This window comes from Artemia sp. Qi Xiang Cuo, chromosome 4 (genome assembly GCF_049724085.1).
Source record: "Artemia sp. Qi Xiang Cuo chromosome 4, ASM4972408v1, whole genome shotgun sequence".
Taxonomy (NCBI): domain Eukaryota; kingdom Metazoa; phylum Arthropoda; class Branchiopoda; order Anostraca; family Artemiidae; genus Artemia; species Artemia sp. Qi Xiang Cuo.
The window spans coordinates 19,404,607-19,422,029 of NC_142797.1; the positions used below are offsets into that span (position 1 = coordinate 19,404,607).

Consider the following 17,423-nt stretch of genomic DNA (forward strand, 5'->3'; position numbering starts at 1 on the left):
AAATGGTAGGATAGAGGCTATATAGTAAACCGATAAACTTAAATGTCAAAGAATCAGTGATTATGCATATTCTTTTTTTTTGATAAGAGCCATTCTAAGAAAACGAGCAATTTTTAAAGATTTTGTCATTCTTATCGATGCAAAAATATAGTAAGTGTCTTCTTAAATTATGACACTTGTAATTTAAAAAAAAAAAAGAAAAAAAAAAGAAGAAAGGATTAACTCAGTGCCGTGCGCGAAAACCGATAATATCCGTAAGTAATTTGATATTTTAATTATTATTAATAACAAGAATGAATTATAATATTTAAATAAATTTCAATTATTTATACCCGTAAATATTTAACTACAATAAACATTAATTATAATTAGACCCCAACTTTTTGTAAATTTTCTAATCCTGACACATGTTTCAAGTCAGTGTCCCTAGCTCTAAAAATGAATATGTTCTAACATAAAACAAAACACAAACATAAAAAATCAAACTTTATTTATTTAATATATCTAATCTATTTGATTTTGTATTCTACACTTTGTTTCTTCTCTTCTCTCTGTTATGTGACTCTTTTCTCTGAGTAAGTGACTCGTATGTCTTCGCCCCTTTTTACAGGCCAGGGAGCCTTCAGGGGGGGGGGGGTATAGTGTATTGTTGTACGTGTATTTAATCATGAATCGATTATAATCTTAAATCAAACAACAGAATACAGAATCAAGCGATAAAAATCCACATATGAGAAATAAATACAAATCTATATATGAGAATCCAAGGAAAGAAGAGAGACTAAACAAGATATGAAAAAGATATGGAAATATGAAAAAGCATCGTAAAATATAGTAATTGGTAACCAATTGACGCAAAAAAAAATCTGCTACAAACAAATTAATGGCGGAAAACTGAAAAATGTGTTTTGCTTTTTCCAGTGGTATTAAGAAGTGTCTGAATGCAGAAGATAGGGTTCCTATAGTTACTTAAGATAGCGTAAACATATATCAACTAAAATTATTTCTAACAATGAAAGAAGAGATAAATTTTAGAAATTAAAAGTCCTAAAGACATTAAGAACCAAATAAGGTTTGTTGTCCACAGTTGCCGATTCTTAATTACAAACAAGAAAAAGTGTTATCCAGACTTCAAGTTAAGACTAACACAATGTTGATGGCAAAAGATCAGAATTCCAAAAAATTCTGTATTTCTGAAAAGGAGATAGAATATTTTGAAAAAAATGGAAATTATTATTTGATTATTAACTTAGGAACTGAAAAGCTGGCAACGTACAGTTCAGATCTGTCTAATAGTAATAGCATCTTCTGCATCTATCTGCATCATCTGCATCCATCTTCTGCATCATGCCTGATCTGTCTCGTAGATTCTCTTGAAGGTATGCTTCAGCCATTCTTATGCTAGTACCTGTTCCCTGGGTGTGAAATCCTATGATTAAAAGAAGGGAGGACACTTGTGCCCTTCAGACCTCTTTTTTCTCCTTTAGACCTAATTTGGACAACTGATTTTCGTTTTTCCTCTCCAGCAATTCCAAATACGATCATGATTATTTTTGATCTTACATGTCATTTTATTCTTACAATACAAACCGCGTATCACTGGATTCACGTTAATTCTACCCTCTATTAAAATTTTATTAAAAAAAGCTAGTTTTTTTCGATTAAAAGTAAGGAGCAAAATTTAAACTCAAAATAAACAGAAATTATTCCGTATATGAAGGTGTTCCTCCCCTCCCAAATACCTTGCTCTTCGCCGTAAGTTTTTTAGCACTTTCAAATAACTTTCTGTTCTAATTAAACGGACCTAGTGTTTCAGGAGCCGTTCTTAAACAATTGAGACAACAGTATAACTCAAATTCTCTTCCTAAAGTTTTAGTTGTAGATAGTAAATAATAATGTATACGAATAGTCATGTGTCAGAAAATGCGAAAGAAACATAAGGAAAAAATCGAATAAATCTGAAACGCCTTTGTTGAAGTACCAAGGGCAGTGAAAATGGAATCTATTTGTTTAAATTGGCTAGGAGGAAACTTACACAATCACGTCTAAAAAATATTAGGGAAAATCGAGAAAACCGAAGATTAATTTTGTAGAGCTTGAAAATTCCTTTTCGGTACTTTCATTAAAAATGTCGAAAGAAAATACCCCCCCCCTCAATAAATTTATTGAGGGGTAAAGTGTACTTTGTGTCTCTTCGGTAAGAAAATAGAAATAATCCTTCCCTTTCCCACTATATTTCTAAGCTCAATTTTTAAGTGAGTTTGTTTCTTATCCTTTTGAGTTTTGCATTGCTCTTTACTTTTCGTTGCAAAGCTTGTTTTTTTTTTAAGTGGTTAATAGACCTTTTCTACAGAGCTTAAGCTACAAAAGTTTAAATGGCTGCACGGGTAAATGGCGGGATATCGCCTTATAGCAATGATTATCAAACTGTTACTCAAGGTGATTCACTTTTAGTATTTAAAACTAATTTAATTAATTATTTATTTTAATTTATATTTTAATTTGATGCCTCACTGCAGTCATTCCGGGTGTCGGTAAAATGAGAAGCTATGAGGAATGACAGTTTATTTTTGGACGGGCAAATTTATTAATTATTTATTTTATTTCTTAATAAAGATTATAGTTTACAAGCAATTTACAAGCAAAGCTTCTTGGGACTAGTAATTGCTTTACGCTTGTAATTCTTGCTTTTTAGAATTAATAAATTCATTGATAATTGATAAATTGATGTTAATTGCCAAATATAGATTCTATAGTGACAAAATAATTTATTTAGTGACTCATTGAAGTCATTTCGGTGTCTCTGCAAAATAGGAAGCTATGAGGGGTGAAAGTTGGTTCGCTGACCTGACTAGTACAAGTTTTTGCTCAATTGACCCTTCAAAATTCCCTTAAGAATAACTAACGTACTTTTTTGTCATTTACTCTGCACTGTAATATTATTTTGTAGGAGGAATAATCATTTTTATTTCTTCAAATGTTCAATTTATCAGTTTTTGTCATATTTTAGGTTGGGGGGGGGGATCAGTCTGTTTCTCTGTATTAATATATAGATTGCTGCTTCTACTTATTGCCCTTATTTTATCCCATCGTAAATTTTGTTCAATAATGTTTCGAAATTTAACAAAGAATCTTAGTTATGCAGTGTTGCGTAAGAATATATGTTATATAAAACTGAATTAACAGCAGTTAAAAATTCAAATTTAAAGTAGTCATCTATATATTGTCGTTTTTCTTCATTATGTTAATATCTAGAAAAAAAATCCTTCAAAAAAATACAACGCATAAGAATTTTGAGTTAATATAATTTAAAAATATTTACTTACCAAAACTGTTAATAGTAAGAGAATCAATACAGGTAATTAAACCTATCAGAGACGAATGGTGACAGGTTTTCTAAAAAATATTACAACGATTTTCGATCAAACAAGATATTAACGAACCCAACAAACTATTCAGACGTAAATAACAAGAACTTAACTAGGTGACTCAATCAATTAGTCATTCCTAAAAGGGTGGCTTTTCTGTCGGTGGCAGTTTTATTTTGAGCCCGTAAGGAAAAATCACTTACTGGTAGGAAATGAAGCAACCACAGACTGCAAAGCTGAATAAAGAACTGGGTCTTTATGATCAGGGTTACAATGTGCAGATCCTAAAATGCCCCGTCCGGATCATGCTGACTGCTCTGGCTGCTGACGTCTGGAGCGCTGCTCACCTCACTGTTTTTTTTTTGTTTTTTTACTGTATTTTTCGACATAGCTTAAAGTATATACAAGAAGATCTCCTTCATCTAGTAGGGTTAGCCCCAGGGGCGTCGTTTGGGGGTGGCAAGGAGGCGGTTGCCCCCCCCCCCCAATAATGTGAAGAAAAAATATTATGCATCCCATGCCCTTTGACTATCCAAATATTGACCCTTCTTGCCCCCCCCCCCCCATCCAATAAAAATGCTGGAGATTCGCTCCTGGTTAGCCCAATCACTGTAGAAGTTTATGTGTGTTGGTTGCCACAAAAAATTCTTTTGTATCGCAGTAGTTGATATGATTTGATCGAAAAACTAATATATCAAGCTGATAGTTTTTTTTTCTATAAAATTTACTCTTATTTACTATGACAAGAGGCCCAAGCTAATATTTACGCAAGTATCTGTATTTGAGTTTGAATTCATTGCTTTTTCTACTCTGAAAGTGGCACAAGCTAATATTTACACAAGACTCAAAATTCGAGTTCGAACTCATTGCTCTTTTTCATTGCGAAAAAAAGTGAAACAAACTAATATTTACACAAGAATCTGACTTCGACTTGGATTTCATTGCCCCTTTTCACTCTGGAAAGAGGCATAAGGTAATATTTACACAAGAATCTGAATTTGAGTTCGGACTCATGCACGATATTAGCGAATATCAGGCTCGGAGAGGGGGGGGGGGGGCCTTCCTTAAAATTTCAAACTATTACAAGTTTCATCGGTTCAAACTTGTTTTTAAATTCTTGTATCTTTGTAGGATCTGTTTGTTTTTATGATGACAAAGATTTCCTCCCTTCATAAAAAAAAATCGTGCAGGCCTGACAAATCGAAAATAGCAAGTTATTGTAGTTTTGGGTAAATTGTACTGTTTTAGCGCTCAAAAATAGTAGTAGAGTCAGAAGTACGGCAGTTTCGCAAAAAATTACTAATACCATCTAGAGTTTGGAGTTTCTTGGCCTTTTTTTGTGTGTGTGTCACGATTAAGTAACATTATTTTAAACAGAGTAATTGGCAAAATTAGTGTTATAATTAATGTCTCATGTCTGATCTTGATTTCTGAAAAAAAAAACAATTGTGAAGTTTGAAAATATGCTACGAAAAAGCAAAGGGCTAGATGGCGCTAGTGTTTTTCTAGACACTAGCCTCAGTTTCCACTCATATGGGTCACCAATATTCTTTGGTAGCGCCATCTTAAAATTGACTACACTCACTGATATGGTATAACAATATCAAGCTAAAACTTCCTATGATTTCTTATTATAAACGGTTTAAGATGATAAAATGTAATAATAAAACTTAATACACACTTAAATTATTATTCAAATTTATTAATATGCTTTTCTTTATCCTCAATAAAAAGAGTTTACTCCTCGAATGCATAAATATTTGCGTGTACTCCAAATGTATGTTTATGTTATTTTAAATGAAATTAAAAAGAAATTCATTGGGCTTACAAATGTTTCTAGCCTATGTAGAGATAGTTTTCTACTTTTATGCAAAAACAAGCAAGGTCTTTCCTCCATAGTTTAGAAAATTTTCCTTTTTTTCAAGAGTTGATTTACCTCTCAGTGTTAATAAAAGAATTTCTAGTGGTGTGACATTATTTTATGCCCCTCTGGTATACCACGCTCAGTAGTATACCAGTGGTATACGCTCAGTGGAGACCCAAATTTTGTCAGTGAACCTTTCAGGACAGAAGTCCAAATAGACTAGTTTTACTAGAAATTGTCGACAACTTTCGACGGGGTTGGAACCCCGTGACATCCCACCCCCTGGATATGGCCTTGAGTAGCAATTAGAAAAAAACAACCAAGAAGAATAGATGGTCAGTGAAAAAACCGGATACGACGATAAACAGGCATAAGCCATGCTTCAGAGTATAAATTCAACCATTTACGGAATGATTTAAAACATTTGCTCGCATTAACATTTATTCAAGGACAAAAGAAAATTGAGATGAATACTTCAAAGAATGGCTTGATTTTTACAGAATTACTAAAAATGGAATAACCCTCCTAACTGGACTTCTGAGCTTCTATACATCTTCTGATAGTATTTTCTTTGAACTTCTTGTTGTCAACTACCTTATGTCTCTCTAAAGTTGAGCGAGTCAGAGGCCAATTTGAACAAGTCCACAATTGTCAATGGGCTTGAGTGCGGACAAATTTTTGGGGTGGATCAAATCAAAGTGGCTTGAGTATGGACAAGTTCCCCATCAACTTTTGGCTATGGACAAGACTTGTCCATATAAGTTTCGGCTATTGGCTGTGGACCACTATTGGCTTGAGTATGGACAAGGCTTGAGTGTGGACATTGAATGAAATTGGTCGATTGGTAAGTTCAGCATAGCTGTGTCAGAAACTCGACTGAAATTCAACAAAATGTGTTTTGAGTGGCTGCAGACAAGGGTAAGTCAACCGAGTCAACGGACTCCAGTGAGTCATCAAAGTAAAATATAAATTAAAATAAATAATTAATTAGTTTTAAATACAAAAAGTGAATCAAATCGATTAACAGTTTGATAATCATTGCTATAAGGCGATATCCCGCCATTTACCCGTGCAGCCATTTAAACATTTGCATCTCAATTGCTTGGATTATCTGTCTTGGCTTTTCTATTTTTACAATTAACCATGTCTTGATGCCTCTTCCAAAATACTTGATTTTCAATTCGAAATCAAAGGACTCGGTTGGAGAATGACTCCAGTGAGTCATCAAATTAAAATATAAATTAAAATAAATAATTAATAAATTAGTTTTAAACACAAAAAGTGAATCACCTCGAGTTTGATAATCATTGTTATAAGGCGATATGGTATCAGTTTTTGTAAATATCTAGAATCCCTTAGAGAAAATAATTTATTAAGTACATAATTAGTTAATACAAAAATAATCTGCCGAAGAGCGCTTGGCTCACGATGAGCCTCTTAAATAAATAGAACTACAAAAACAACTAAAGAGTAACACATACAAAAATAACATAAAAATCGTCTGAACATATCTGAAATACCGGATAAACATGTCTGAACATAAACATCAAAAAAAGAAAGAAACTAAATACAACTTGAGAATTCATAACACAAACATTGTCACTACTTTGTCATCGGTTTGTGTTATTATTAACAACATGCAATAATATGTATAACATGTAATAATATCAACAACATTGTTTTAATATTAAAATTAATAAAATGTGTTAAAATGATAACAAGCGTTTGGGCTTTAAGAGAAAATTCAGAATTTTGACATCATATATTTCACATTAAGAAAAAAAAACAATCACAAATAATATCTATCACGACAAGAGCCTTCCTATAGTTCCAGGAAAATCAGCCTATTTTATATCCAAGATCAGCAACAATTGTAGTTACGGTCTAGAAAGGTTTTCGATGACCCCCCTCCCCTCCCTTGTTTCAGCAATTCAAAAGGCAGTATTTTACCAGATATAAGATTTATAGGAGTTAATAAATTGAAAAAGACGTCTCATTTTTTTTTTAGGTTATTGGTATATGGAAGGTTATCTTAGCGCATAAGGTGTGGCAAAACCAGTTTTGATATAAACAGGACCAATTTTGAACTATTATTTTTAGAGAAAAGAGGAAACCAAAGTGCTTTGGATAAAAACGAATTCAACCAATCCTCAACACCAATAAAGCACAAATTTTGTTTTCTGAAAAAATCCCATCTACCACCTTTTGAGTTATAGCCACCTCCCTTACCAGAGGATATTTTTCAAGTTTCCGGTAGCTACTTACTTGTTTATTAAGAATTTTTCAAACTGTTGATAGTACCGTCACTATGAGCGTTTTTTAAACCGTAGAAACCCCATTTCTCACGTCTATATTTGATAGGGCGCTAAGTTGAGTTTGTTTTCATTTTAAACTATCTTTTGCAATCGGCCACATAAAACCTTTTTAATTATAGCAACCTCCCTTACCGAAGGCTATTTTGCAAGTTCACTGCAGCTACTTACTTGTTTATTAAGGATTTTTCAAACTGTTGATAGTACCGTCGCTATGAGCGTTTTTTAAACCGTTCAAAACCCGTTTCTCACGTCTATATTTATTTGGGCGTTAAGTTGAGTTTGCTTTCCTTTTAAACTATCTTTTGGAATCGGTCACATAAAACCTTTTGAATTATAGCAACCTCCCTTACCAGAGGCTATTTTGCAAGTTCACTGCAGCTACTTTCTTCCTTATTAAGGATTTTTCGAACTGTTGATAGTACCGTCGCTATGAACATTTTTTAAACCGTTCAAAATCCGTTTCTCATGTATTTATTTGACTGAGTGTTAAGTAGAGTATGCTTTCATTTTAAACTATCTTTTGGAATCGGTCACATAAAACCTTTTGAATTATAGCAACCTCCCTTACCAGAGGCTATTTTGCAAGTTCACGACAGCTACTTTCTTCCTTATTAAGGATTTTTCGAACTGTTGATAGTACCGTCGCTATGAGCGTTTTTTAAACCGTTCAAAATCCGTTTCTCACGTCTTTATTTGACTGAGTGTTAAGTAGAGTATGCTTTCATTTTGAGCTACTTTTGCAGTCGGTTTAACTGATATGAATCTAATCTTAGGAATACATAGATGCGTCATGATGTTCCGCATGCCCAAGTCACCTGCGGCAATACAAAAAAGCGTGATATTATACTTTTCGAAACAAAAGATTTGTACCCCATCTACTCATCTACATCTACAAAAGAGTGATGATTTTCCGAGCCTAAGGAACAAATTAGGCGTGGTTGTTACAGAAAAAAAAGCACAGACAAGTCGCACACAGAAAAAGAGCCGTTTAACCTAAAGCAGAAGGACCCTATTCTAGTACTATAACATTTTCTTTCTCAGCTTCAAGATTCTAACAGAAGCAAGTTTAAATCTCGTAAAAGTAGTATGAGCCAGGTTAATCCATAGACCCCCCCCTCAAACTATTAATAGTGGACTTAAGTCCATTGTCAGATTAGTATCACAGTACGCTTTACAATACAATCTCGAATCCCACAAGATGTTGTGCTTAAAAGTTTAAATAGGATAAGTATATTGAATAGAATAATTATTTAGAAGCAGATAACCTAAGCAGGTTACAAAGGCAATTCAAGATATATTGTAATTGTGAAAGGAAAGACAGACTTCTGCTCAACTAAATTACATGTTGTCTACGCCCGCCTATGCCAAGAGGAAATAATTGGTATGAACAAGGTTTCGATAAATTACTCTTGTCGCGTAAGTCCAACCCCGCTCCCTTTCAAAATGTCAGGATTTTTTGCAAAAATTTATTTTTCTGTGTAACGCATTTTAATAGACCTTTTTTTATGCTGAATTTGAAAATTCAACAAAAAAGTTAATGTAGAGTTTGTTATCAATATTTTTTTTTGTATTCTTGGCGAAAATCACTAACTCATCGAGTCCCACTTCAAAAGTGCATTCTAGGACTACTTTAATCGTTTTCGGAATCGTAGTATTCGGACTAACCTTGGAGGAAAATACTGAGGAAGACCACACTGCCTTTCCATCATACAAAACAAGATAAGATAACGAGTCTTGGCTGAGCCTATGTAAGGTGAGGAAGCTGAGAATCTTAGAAAATTTATTTTATGATTTTAGTTTGAAAATTTATTTTATCTATGAGATTTTTTTTTTAAGATCACAGGGGTAGGTGGGGGGCATCAGAGCTTTTATTTCTTTCAAGGGAAAAAAATAGACATATCTTGGCCACCATTTTTTTCCCGAGGGGATGGAAGTCAAATAGACCATTATCAGTAGCAGAAGAGCCTCACCTGTGTGTATGATTATGGTCTTGAAAATTCGAAAAACTCAGTTCAGCGTTTTCCACTCAAGTTTGTATAACAGTTAGGCATTGTACTCACAAATGTTAAGTTAAGCTGAAAACTTGCATCAACAAAATTTGCTTAACATGAATATACATCGTTCAAACAATTATTCAAATTAATTCTATATAAATGATATAGGTTAAACAAACAGCTACATAAATAGAGTTAAGGAGAACATTTAGGCGTATCTAATTACATATTCCCACTATCTAACCAAAGACAAATTAACAAAAATCAAACAGACAAAAAACAAACATTTTAGTCTGAACCAAAGACATTCCAGACTAATCTGATGGCCAACTTCCATTTGCCTCATTGAGATCAACAACATGCTGCCATCTACCGGTAATGACCAGAAATATTCAATTTTTTGCTAAACTCCCTGATCAAACCCGGGATATATACTGAGTCCTTTTATGCTTTCAAACATTCCTTAATGAACAACCAAGATGCTTTAAATGGCTTAGCTGTTAAGAGTGCGTTCGAACCCTGTAACATGGTAGTTGAATACAGTTGAGTTAACTATAGTCGAGTCAACTATAGTTCGTACAACCTGACAGTAAACCTGACAAGGTCCGAACGTCAAAAGTTTCCTTCTTTGTCAGTGAGACAATTGTCAAAAGTGCAAGACAAAATTTTCAAAGGAACTTACATACATTCCTTTTTAAATATTCCAAATTTAACTTATGTCAAAAAATCTAAAATTTCGAACACTTTTAAGTGACTATACACTGACTCTGTTCAGTGACATAGGTTATGAAAAGTCAACTGGAATTTGAGGGTAAAACGCCAGAAATTGACTACAATTCAACCGATGTCAACTCAAGTCCATGGTCCGAATGCACTCATGGTCAAAAACTGTACACAAGAAAATAGATGGCAGTGGGCTTTCCTTTTCTTGGCTAAAAAATGCGGGAGTGGCAAATCTTCTTAGTCTCAATAATCTCTGGTGTGAACGCGAGCGACCAAAAATATTATTCTTAACCTGTGACGTAATGAATACTACAGCGTCCTGTTGTCACCATAACAAACAATCCACTACCTCGAAGCCCTCTAAAGCAGGACATATGCAAGCCTATGGAAAAAAAACCCTTTAGTAAATCATGAAAACGTAAAAAAAACTTGAAACAAAAAATTAAAATTATTTTTACGTAAAACAATTCAGCTGCAATGTTTCAAAAGATGTAGATTTGTATACAATTTATTTTAAAACAGATTTGTGGATGTATTATTAAGAGAAAACGGTGCTAGGCTTATTCCTCCCTTGAAAAATTCACACCAAATGTAAAATTAAGCAGCCACAGAGGAAGTATGACAAATAAAAGTAATGAAAAAACTAAGGAATTTTGGGAGATTCTACCAACCTTCAAAATATAGGCAGAGTGGTGTAGAGAACAGGGGTCGACAACCTATGAGCTACGGGTCACAAATTTTTTTTTAAGTTTTGAAGGATTTAAGGCTCTAAGTTTCAAAATATTCAGAAAAAAAAGTTTTGCAGAAACGAGGAAAAAAATATAATAAAAGAAAATACTATAGGGTACCCTACACCACACATTCTGGTTATATTTGGTATATAGGTAGATTGTTACACATTCGTTTTTTTCTTAATTCATTTTATTTGTCATACTTTCTATATTCCTACTCAATTTTACATGTTGGCGATTTTCCACGAGGTAGTTTTCCGGGGTGAATTTTCCAGGGGGAAATAAACCGGACCCCGGTAAAAACTTAGGTTTACATGCCGTTTTCTCAAACTAAGCAAACTCCACCGATAATACACTGTTTTTGTTGTTATTTTTTTTCAAAATACATTATATTCTCTCTCACTTACAGAACATATCGTCAGTCGGGTACCAAAAGGGCTTATTTCCCATAATTGGAAATTTTCATAAGAGCAAAAAAACGCCTCATGACTTTTTTTTTTATTTTCCGTCCGATAATCGTGAAACGAAAAGGGATCCATATGCCAAATCAATACATATCAATCCGTTTTTTTAAGGTCATCAGAGGGGAGAAAAAAGTTGTGAGGTTTTGACTTTGCTCTCTCGAAAATTTACAATTATAGAGATATTTCCTCTTGATACCCGACTGACGATATGCAAGCCTATGAAAAAAATAAATTAGTAAATAGCGCAACAATAAGAAGAAAAAACATGAAATAAAAGATTAAAATTACTTTTATTTAAAACATTTCAGCTGCAGTGGTTGATAAGATGCAAATTTGCATATAAAATTTTTATCAGAAGTTTGAATGTTTTTATGAAGATGAAACCTAGATTTATAACCCATATCCTTGGAGTAAGCAAGCTCTATCAAAAGCTAAAGGTTTTATTGCGTTTTTTCCAAAATGGATTACCTCTTTCATTTACAGAAATGAAGCTTCTAATATCAATATTTTTTTTTGCCGCAACCCATCATGGATTATTAAAAACCTTCACTATTGGTTCTTAATAACAGGGAGAATATTAATAATTGGGTTCAGCATTTACATATAATTTGTTTTTAGGCGGGAAGCTAAGCTTAAACATACACATTAGGTTGAATTTGCTTAGAAAGATTTTAAGTCATTAGTGCTGAGCTTTTTCTAGAGTGAAAATAGTTTCGGTAGCCTAGTTTATTTCTTGCAAAAGCTTTCATGGTAGCTTATCATCATTAATCTTGTGCAACATAAAAGCTCAATATACTAGAATGATATGTATGCATATGTGTTTACATTTATTTTTGTAGGCCTTAGGAGGTGAAAAAAACAAAACAATTTCCTGGCTAGAAAAGTCCGGGGACTGGAACCTGGTCAAAATAACCTTTCATTCAGTGTCATTCCAATCCAAATCTCAATTTTTTTTACCTTTTTGGACCCTTTTAGCCAATATTCTATTGTTCATTGGCTAAAAATACCGTTTTCTTATCTATTTACTTTTGTGTAGTCACTACTGTGGCCACTATGATTTGATGTTTTAACTCTTTTGTTATATCCTTTTAGCCAGCATTCTTATGATCATTGGCTAAAAAGTAATGTGCTCTTATTGTTTTGTTTTTTCTTAGCCCTTTTATAACGCCCTTTTAGCCAACATTCTTTCCGCGATTGGCAAAAAATTTTGTGTTCTTACATTTTTTTGATACCATTTTGACCACCATGATATGATGTCTTAGCCCTTTTATCGTGACCTTGAAGCAAACATAATATTGTTTATTGGCAAGAAATAGTGTGTTCAGTAGTGTTAGAGGGTGGGAAATATAAGCCGATTTTTATTATTATGATCAGATAGTATGAGCAGCATCTATGAAAAGAAAAAATATAGATGTTGCTTTAAAATAAATTTAATTCAATATTTCTATTTTGATCTGCTTATAATGGTTGAAGTGACGGCTGCGACGAAGTAAAGAACGAACTCTAGTTCGTTAAGAACGAACTCTAGGAAGAGTAGCCACTGAAGATGATTCAGGAATGGTGAGTATTATTTCAATCAGTCTTAATAGTAAGAGTAAAGATTTGGTCCAGATTGACAACTCCCCTCTCAATTTATTAACCTGCCCGTACAATATTTTACTATTATGTCGTCTAGATGTATTTCCAAGGTCCTCGGCAATTTTATCCATTGTCTCCACTTCACATCTCCTTAGTTCATATTTTAATGCTTTCTCCACTTTCTTTGCATTCTTTTATTTTCATATGATCCATCATTTAGATAATTCTTGTACAAGCCCCTTTTCCTCTCTTAAAACATAAAGCATTTTCACTAATATTCCTCTCTGCGTTTTATTCCTCTCTGGAGTTATCATAGAGCAGTCCACTCAAGACAGTCCCGATCTCGTTGCTCGAATTGTGAAACAAAAATTTGATGAGGTATAATGGATGATTTGGATAAAATTTTATATAATGGGCGTTCCTAGGCTCGCTGGATGTACAGGGTTGTATTTTGGTGTATATTTAAATATAGTTGTCTCTTTATCGTTCATTTATTTTGTCTGTGCACTATATGTATTTCAGTTTGCGGAATCGGCAAATGGTTTGGAATTTATCATAGACGAGCCCCAATGAAGTCCTAATGAGATCTTGACACTCCATTATCAATTCTTGGCTACTGCCTTCTTCTGTACTACAACTCGAATTCGATAATGAGCTTGATTCATTACGTAAATGCGTTATTTTAGCTTCGCTCCACAAGGAAGAGAGTAAAATAAATGTAAAAACTGTCGATCGTCCCTCAGGAGAATACAAATCTTCTAAGAGTTATGATAATGTAAAAGACAAAGCGGAAGGAGTAACTGAACTCACTCCAAAATTTCTCAATTCAAGTGATAGTGCAGATTTGCCATCCCATGACTTGAAAATAAAGACATTTTTCATTTTCCTCTATATCTTTTCTGTCGCTCTATCCCGGTTTAATACATTCTCAAAATGTTCTGCCCATCTCTCTTTAACTCTTTCCTTATCACTAATTGTGGTCCCACTCCTATCTTTAACTGGGACAAGTCCAGATTGACTACCCCCTCTAAATTTATTAACATGCCAGTACCATATTTTACTATTATGTCATCTAGCCGCATCTTCCAGATCCTCAGCAATTTCATTCATTGTCTAAACTTTAGACCTCCTTAATTCATATTTTAATACTTTCTCTACTTTCTTTACAATCCTCTTATTTTCATATGATTTATCACTCAAATAGCTCTTGCAAAAGCCCTCCTCCTCTCTATTAAACATAAAGCTTTTTCACTAATATTCCTAGCTGCAGTCCAAACTTTCTTTCCTAAGACACCATCAGCATCTTACAAATTGTTTTTCTAAAATTATTCCAACCATCTTCCCCATGGTCAAATCTTAAACTCACAAGTTTAGTATTTAGCTGTTCCTGGAAATTTCCTCTCAAATTCTCATCCTGGAGTCTACCAACATCAAAACTTCCCGGAGGGTAGTTGCCCTTCGTAAATTTCAGCTTTAACCCAAGATATTACTAGATGGTGATCTTTAATCCAACATCGATAACAGCATCCCTATATACCATAGTAACTTAAATCGATCCTCCCAGTATTTGATTTACAATAAATAAGGTTAGATGTCTTATCATAATGTGAATATCATGCTAACTTATGGGCCATTTTATAAACAAATACTGTATTAGTTATAACTAGATTGTTATATCTACAAAATTGCAGCAGTTTCAATCCAATACTGTTTTCTCTTCCTACAACAAGTTTACCTAGGCTAGGATACCATCTATCCCTATTTCTACCGACCTGGGCATTAATATCCCCAAATAAAAATACGACATTTCTATTTGGGATCCTGTCTGTTTGATCCTGTAGCTGTAAGTCAAATTCATCTGAGTCACTTCTATTTCTATCAGTCGGTTCTTTAGGGACATACACAACTATGACTGCTACCCTGCACTTTTTAGTCATAAATGAACGACTAGTGACTACTATGACTATGACTACTATGACTACTATAAATGAGCAACTACTATGACTGCTACCCTGCACTTTTTAGTCATAAATGAGCGACTAGTGACTACTATGACTATGACTACTATGGCTACTATAAATGAGCGACTAGTGACTATTATGACTATGACTACTATAAATGAGCTACTACTATGACTGCTACCCTGCACTTTTTAGTAATAAATGAGCGACTAGTGACTACTATGACTATGACTACTATGTCTTCTATAATTGAGCGACTAGTGACTACTATGACTATGACTACTATAAATGAGCGACTACTATGACTGCTACCCTGCACTTTTTAGTCATAAATGAGCGACTACTATGACTGCTACCCTGCACTTTTTAGTAATAAATGAGCGACTAGTATGACTGCTACCCTGCACTTTTTAGTCATAAATGAGCGACTAGTATCTAATTATTAATACTTTCCCAACTTAAACAAGACTTAGCAGCTTCCTTATTCATCACGATCTTTCTTATTCACCCTACTCCTTACCTAGGCACCCCATCTTTCCTGCCTCTGTAAATAAATTCCATATCCTAATTTCATGTTTTCTACACCTGGGATATGAGCTCCTGAAACTCCTAATAATTCCAATTCGAAACGTCTGAATTCGTCAGTAGAAATGTCGATACGATAGCTGCTATCTATCATGGTTAATCGCTACAATCTAGTAAAGAACGAACCATGGCCCATACTAACCAAAAATTTAAGAAATACTTTTTGAAAAACAAATAAAAATGTCAAGTGAGAAAAAATTGCCATTAGAAGCTGAATGGTAACCATGATTTCGATGAATCTTAATGATAAACGTCTACTGCAAAAACAAATTTAGTAGACTTTCAAAATTAGCCAACCACACTCAAAATTGGCAAAGGATCAAAATGAAAAGTCTGTTGCAAAAACAAATTTAGTAAACTTTCAAAATTAGTCAACAACACTCAAAAATGGCAAAGGATCAAAATGAAAAGAGCAAAAGTCTGTTGCAAAAACAAATTTAGTGGACTTTCAAAATCACCCAACCACACTCAAAAATGGCAAAGGATCAAAATGAAAACAACAGCATTGGAATGGCCGTTGTCTAAAACCACATAAAAAGAGGTCACAGCCCCCTACCTTGAACAACAAGGAAAATCAATTTTTTTGCATTGGTAACACTGATTGGTTTTCTTCTTTATTCTTGTTTTTTTTTTCATCACCACTAGTGAGGCAGAGCATAGAGAGCTTTTTAAGGGCTTCATATATATGTAAATATATGGTCATGTTATACATATATGGTTCATTTGGTTATATGGCATATATCATAAAAACAGAGGAATAAAAATCATAATAAACAAACAGACTTTGCAATGTTGGGAGGCTAATATAATTTTGACAGATAAATAACAAGACATAAAAAGGGACAAACGCAACCAGCGCCTTACCTGACCTAAGAAACCGCTCAAGTAAAAATGAGAAAATAGATGGAGTTGATTGAATGTTGGTAAACAGAAATCAACATACAACTCAGAAGCACTGACATAACAAAACCAATTGCACGGTCTTTACACAGAAACCGTGGAAAAAGAGATGCGCACACCGCACCATAATGGAGACAAATTATCACTTTTGGGATAGGTACATTTTAACTCATTTAATTCCACAATATACAGAGTCAAGCTCAAAACGAGCAGAAATTAATATGAGTAGGGTTCTAAACCCCAAGCTTCTAAAAGCCAGAATATAATTTGTACTTTACTGAAAAAATTCAAATGAATCTACAGAAAAAAATGTGCATTGTCAGTTTAATATAGGCCTACACATGCTGATATTCATTCATTTAAATATTAATGAATTTTGGATTTCTTAAAGTTATGAAAATATGAAAATATTTCAAAGAATTTTTTTCAGTAAAGAACAAATTATATTCTCGCTTTTAAAGGAATAGGGGCTCAGGACACAACTCATATAAATTTTTGCTCGTTTGTAGCTTAACTCTGTTATTTATTTTAATTTCTGTTTATTTTGGGTTTTATTTATTTATTGATAATGATTTGTGGTAGTTGTATGCTTGGTAGATTAATTGATTCTATTTTTGGTTTAATGAAGTTCTTTACTTTTTTTGAAAAACTTATTTTGTGGAAAACTTTTTTTAAAATTAATTTCTGTTCGTTTTATATTAACATAGTCTTTTTCAGGGAAAAGGATTGAGCCTCTTCTAAAGTTAAACAACCATCCCTTCCATAAAATACTTAAATACCCCTGGGCATAACTTACAACCCTTGCCCCTAATATCTGGGGTTTGCTTCAGCCCCAAAAGCCTTGTTATATGATATTTGGACTATTTTGAATAGAATGACTATCTCAAAATTTCTATTAGATACATTTTGGGACAATACGACGTGTGGATGTGGAGGAAGA

General features: G+C 33.5%; 1 protein-coding gene across 1 annotated transcript in view; it reads right to left on the minus strand.

Annotated features, from left to right (window-relative positions):
* Nucleotides 1-6,593: 6,593 nt before the first annotated feature.
* The window catches only part of LOC148952857 (phospholipase A and acyltransferase 3-like), a 179,295-nt gene continuing 168,465 nt past the window's right edge, over nt 6,594-17,423 (minus strand). The window contains exon 6 of the mRNA XM_089088131.1: nt 6,594-10,646. Coding sequence (XP_088944257.1) covers nt 10,590-10,646 — 57 coding nt within the window. The 3' untranslated portion in view covers nt 6,594-10,589. The remainder of the gene's footprint in view (nt 10,647-17,423) is intronic.